Source organism: Harpia harpyja, chromosome 21 (assembly GCF_026419915.1).
Source record: "Harpia harpyja isolate bHarHar1 chromosome 21, bHarHar1 primary haplotype, whole genome shotgun sequence".
NCBI classification, from domain to species: Eukaryota; Metazoa; Chordata; class Aves; order Accipitriformes; family Accipitridae; genus Harpia; species Harpia harpyja.
In genome coordinates, this window is record NC_068960.1 from 19,420,141 (window position 1) to 19,426,140 (window position 6,000).

Here is a 6,000-nt window from a genome sequence, read left to right on the forward strand (position 1 = left end):
TGGGCTGCTCCAGTATCAGCAAGGCTGGTGAGAGCTTCAGTGTATGTGTAACTGAATTAGAAATCACTGTTAATGATGTACCACAGATATACCAGAGATCTTTACCGTTGAGCATATATCCCACCGGCATATATCCCACCGGCTCTTCCTATCAGCCTTAGATAAGAGAGTCATTTATATTTACCATATAGTACAGTATGGGTAGTAATAAGAGAAATGCAAGCTTGGGTAGTAGATCCGTAGAAATGAATGTTGTACACCATTCCAGCTGTACACCACAATTTCCACCCTTTTGATTCTTCAGATGTTTTCAGTAGGTTTTCTTAGACGGTTGCCCTATAAGCAATAGGGCAATCTTCCTTTTTGTTTTCCTAACATATTTCTGTCTAAATTTATTTCACTTCACTGCATTCTCTGACTGTGAGCTCTGTGAATCTTGACATAGACCCACAGATAATCAAAATGCTTTTAACTCTGACATGTTTTGTGATGATTTAGAATACTAAGCCAGTGCTGTTCCTTATTGATCTTGTTCTTCTCCCAGCTTTGATTTTTGTCTGCTAACAGAATTCTTTGGTTTTTCTTTACTGGAGGGAAAATACGCAGTTGGTAGCTTCCAAGATCCTCCAGCACTGAAAAACAAATCTTAAATGCAGGCATTTGAGTCAGGCTTCTTGTTCTTACTGACTTGCATTACTGCTTTTTTAAGTTTATCAGAACAGGATGATTTTTTTTTTTTTAGTGTCATTTAAAAGCTATGCACTTGATCATACTTTGTTACACCTGAAGACACCAAGCAAACATCACTTAGGGCTTCCAGTTGTTCCCATAAGAAAAGCACTTAAGTCCTTTTTTTTTTTTTTTTTTTTTTTTTTTTGGTATAGCAGTTTCCCATGCTAAGAAATGCAGAGATACCCTTACACTTGTCTTTGTCTCTTCACAGGAGGTGGTGATGGCCAGGCTCTTTACCTTGACGCAGATCTGAACCACGGAAGAACCAGCCACTGCAATACTTTCAATAATCAGCCATTGTGTTCTGAAAGCTTCCAGATCTCTGTCTTGGAGGTGTGGGGCTTCAGGGACACCATGAATGGTTGATGTGACTACCATTAATTAACTAGTTTTTCAATTGTCCTAGGATTCCCAAGGCAAACTCTAATGCAGGAGCCAAGTTAGAACATAATTTCTGCTGGGCTCAGTGTTTTTTAGTAATTACTAGGTGGTGCAATTGAATGCAGGGCTTAGTTGTTTACTCTTATTTTAAGACAGGTCAAGGTGAAGTAATGTATCTGATTAACTCCTTAGCTCTTTACCTCTAGAGATCTGGATTCAGGTCCTGTTATTAGGTAAAAATAAATATGTAATGATTTCAAACCATCCTAAATGGATACAAGTCTCTATCACGGGATAGGTTTGCAATTTGATTTAATTCCTCAGAGGCACAGAGCTGGCTGAGGTGTACTGTAGAGTTCTGTGCCACTGGCACCAGTATCTGGCTTAAGCCAGTAATATCAAATGTCTGCTCACAGGGAACATTGGTGACCTCAGATTTGATGTAGAACAGTAGTTCATAAAATCATTGCCCTACCATAAGTAGACATTGTGCAGACATATCAGTACCATTTTGTAAGTTATGAGAGCCCTCAATTCACACAAGAACTATGATTGCTAATTATCCTTCTCCTTGTATCTGAACCCTTGACACATTCCAGTTGCATCTGTTTGAGGAGTTTGCCTCTGAGAAAGGCATCCAGACTGGACAACAATATCTCAAAGGCTTGATTTTGTTTACATTCCTATTCCATATCAGTATAATGACTTCAGACTGACTCATGTTTCAGGCAGCTGAAAGCTACAGTGTATATGCAGTGCTCAGAAACCTCCCTTTCTTTGTCTTTCCTGGAAGCTTAAATCTAAGAATAACTGTGCTGGTATCACTACATGTTTGGGGAATTAGACATTGCGATACAGAAGCTTAAAGCTCTCCCCACAAGTAAATGAAGGGAGGTGGGAGGGAAATCTTCTGTGTAATATTATTCTGGGAGTGGACGAGTTTCCCAGGAGAACTCTAGGCGACACTGTTTCTCCAAATCATGAGTCTTCCCTGTGATGAGAACCTGAAAAAGGTAACGCTTTTTTGCCAGCAGTGTTCTGGTAGGGTTTGGATGATGCAAAGAGGCTTTTGCTCGTTCCTGAGAATTCATACAGTTCTCTGCAAGCATGCTTTGTGGCTTGTGATGTCTGGAGGCAATTGTCTAGTGTCTTTATCTAAAACTTGCAGTATCTGCTGTAGGACTTCTCCCACGTGAAGCACAAGTACATAAACATTGATGGATAGTCCGGAGCATATGACAGGATGCTGTCAAAGCTTCAGTGGGTAATTCACTAGTAAGAAGATTTACCACAACAAGTAAAATGAGGAGGAAAAGGAATTGCTGGTTTTTTCAGCAGTTCAATCTAAAAAATTGCTTTAGAGTGGGGGAAATGTTATTACTACTTAAAATTTAAGTTCATTTAAGGGAAAAAAGAAAAATTTGTAGTGATTAAATCTCAGCGAGGCTGAACAGGGTCATGTTAATATTCAGAGGTCACAGGTGAGTCTTGTTGGTAATGTTGGCTTGTTTAGTTTGCCATCAGTGAAAATACCATGTGTCTTGGTAAAGTGTTGCCTCTTGCAAAGTATATGAACAAACTTGGCAAAAATGTGATTTGCTTCTTAAGGTGCCATTTTGAATTTTTGTCAAAATAACTCTTTGAAATATTAGACTTCATATACAACAGTTCAAGATGTCTTTTGCACCATTTATATTTGCAATTAGATTATTTCACCCTGTGTGAGAGTCAGCACTAGGCCTCTTTCTTTCCCACTTCCCACTCAGTTCTGTCCAGCTGGCTTTTCATAGTTTACTGTGAGCTTGATTGAGCTAGAAGGGAAGGTATAATTCAGTTATACTTACATATTTTGAGGAGGAAGAACTTGAGCAGTCATATCTGGCTTTTTACAAATACTGACTGATGCTGCCTTCTATTGTTTTTTTTCAAAGTTAGCTGCATCGCTTCGCACTTGCTGGTATCCCACAAGCTTCCTCAGACAAAACAAATGTATCCCATTTAGTAGGCTCTCTTAAATGTAGGTGGTATTTCAGTTTTGTCCCTATCTCCTTTTGAGCTTGTTTGAGGTGCCCTTTAAAAAAAAAAAAAAAAACACCACACATAAAAAAACCAAAAACACAATAGCATTCAGCTTGTTAGAAATTCCCTCAAGCTGTGTGTTGGCAGGATTTGTGGGACTTTAGTATTACACTCAAAATTAATAGGTTTTATCTGCAAAATCTTTCCTGCAGCTGGCAGTGGTCATGTGATTTTTCTCACTCCCCATCCCTGCTGGATGCAGCTATGTCAGTGAAACCTGAGTACTATACCATGTCTTAAGCCATATCTAAAAGACACTGTTTCTTTCCCTGCCCTGTTCTTAGTGCACAGAGATTTGGGTGTTTGAAATCAGAAATAACTCATAGTTGCTCAGAAATTCATCATAGGATATTAGTGTGAGAAGCCAAGGAGCAGTACTGAAAATCAGTGAGGTTTTGGCATCTGAGTCTCAAGCGTCTTTCAAAAATCAATTGCAGGCCTCAGCTCAGCTTCCCTTGTGCCAGATGAGTACAGCTTCTAACCCCCCCCAGGAGCGAAGGTCCACAAAAGACCCCTTTTTGGTAGCTTATCTAGATGGCCAACCAGTCGCTCACATGGGACTGAAGGTAAATCTTCATTCTTGAAGTAAGACATTACGCTGGGTGGCTGACAGTGTCTTAACAGCTGCTCTGTGGCTATGCGTTAGTAGCTGGTGTGGGTGTGCTTGGAGCACACATTTGAGCGATGACCTGTATAAGTTTGCAAATCACAGCAGTAGGGAAAAGGGTTGACAGGTGATCCTCCTTCTGCTGACTGTTTGTATTCATATCAATCTCGAGGCACATGTCACAGGGATGGTTTTAGGTTGATACAGGACTACCCTGCTGCAGACATCCTGCAGGACTAGCATATGTGTTTTAAGTCTGAATAGCCTGAATAAGCAAGAGGCTGCAATAATCTAGCAAGAGGAATTGTACAATGCTGCATCATCTTCATGAAATCCTTTTGTTCAGTAACAATGAATGTCCTTTTCATGTGCAAATCCCTATGTATAATTCTCCTTATGGGTGTGAGACACCTTAGAAGAACAGCATTGTGACTTGGTTTTCTTTCCAGTAGCAAAGAGGCATTTTTTTTGTCTGTGTAGTTAATGGTTGTTGCTGACCAAGTGTATATCAAAGTTCGGTAATTAAGCCAACAGTTTATTTTGCTTGCAAAACTCTTGAGGTGGAGACCACAGACTGGTTTTTAAAACAATTACTACAACGGGCACCTTATCAGACTGTTAAAATTATCTGAAGTATGCGAGCTGTGAAGTGCTTTGGTCACGTTGTTGCTCTGAACAGCTGTTGATGTAGTTTGTAGTCCCTGTTTGTAGTCCTGCTGGCAGCAATGACAGCGAGAGAGTGCCAGTGTCACTTGATTAGCTGTTGGGTGTGGAGCTGGAGAGCTGAAGGCTGGACATCAGCTACCACAGTTCTTCAGGAGCATATTTGCTTTCCCGAGAAGCCATTTTTGCTTTGTAATATTCTCTTGAAGGCAGAAAAGACTAGAAACTCCTGACAGCAGAAACTTGAATTTATTGTAAGTGGCATCTAAGCTGTTTCCAGGCCACGGGAACTGTTTCCAGCTGTCAGCCAGACTGGACAGACTTCTTCACTGCACCCAAACTGTCATTCCTACAGATCATGCACTTTGACGTGCTCCCTTTTCTGATGAAGCATGTTAATTGGCCTCCTATTAATAGAGGCCAGTTCACAAAGGGAAGGGAAGAACTCTCATTTCCTCTTGAGTTGAGATAACTGAAGACAGATTGGAGGGGCAGGCAGTACCGTTCTTTAAAGAGTTAAACTTCATGCCAATAGAGGTCTGTGTTTAGCCATGGAGGGGTGGCACTTGCAGATTGATCAACTGCTATTCATGTGTGTGCATTGAAATTGTGTACTTCATCCTTGGAAATCCATCCTCATTTTTGATGGGGCATGAGCTCCTCTGCCCACTGACCATACAGTCGTGACAGAGACACTGATGCCCCAGACAGCGGGGACCAAGAGCTCACCTGCAGCTGCGGCACTGGAATTGCTCGGCTCCTGTGACTGACGCCTGGAGTCCTATTGTTGGATAGATCGGAGGCTTGGGTACCTGGCTGTTAATGTTGAGATGCCTTTCTGCTAGCTCTCTGTCATGAATTTCAGACTATTCATAGTTGAGATGAGCGTGCGTATTATTTGGGGTGATGTTTTTCTTCAGATGAGTGGTGGTGTGTGCTGCTGAATTGGTTTTCTACCCTACCATTGGAATCACTGCCCTACATTGATGGTATTTTTGTCACTGTGCAGAATCTTGGATTATATTAAAAGGTGTTTGACTGTGGAGGCTACTGACTTTGTCCTTCATTCAGTTATTTTCCTTCCTGTAGGCCTCATAGCAAATAGCATGCTGAAACTGAGAAATAAACCTTGGAGTGTGTGTTCTTTCACATGAACTCTTCACTACAGTGAATCAATTACACAGTTCCTGACTGTTTTAGGAGATCTCACAAGGCTTCCACCAAGATCAGGTGCCAAACTGACTGTAAAAAAAAAAACTTAGATTGGCAAATTCTGAAATGAGCCTTGTTCCTTTTGGCGGGGCCAGAGAGCATGTTTTTGCCCCAGCCAGTGTTTAAAGTGAAGCTTAGAGGTGTCTGCTGGCCACCAATACTTGTGAGGTGTAGATCAGACCAACGCTGCTGTTGCATCGTCTGTATGTAAACGCTGCTGTAAGTCAGTGCTGCTCACGCTAGAGGCTGTGCCTTCCTTCTGCCAGCACAAAAGTGACTGTTGGCCTCAGGCAGGCAGCTCAGTCAGGGAACTGCTTGTTTAAAAC

The 6,000-nt window shown here is 41.4% G+C and overlaps 1 protein-coding gene across 3 annotated transcripts in view; it reads left to right on the forward strand.

Annotated features, from left to right (window-relative positions):
* Positions 1–5,505, forward strand: part of TBC1D24 (TBC1 domain family member 24) — a 30,827-nt gene extending 25,322 nt beyond the window's left edge. For all 3 annotated transcript variants that reach the window (XM_052772806.1, XM_052772805.1, XM_052772807.1), the window contains one exon: positions 944–5,505. In XM_052772806.1, coding sequence (XP_052628766.1) covers positions 944–1,098 — 155 coding nt within the window. In that variant the 3' untranslated portion in view covers positions 1,099–5,505. The remainder of the gene's footprint in view (positions 1–943) is intronic.
* Positions 5,506–6,000: the final 495 nt, after the last annotated feature.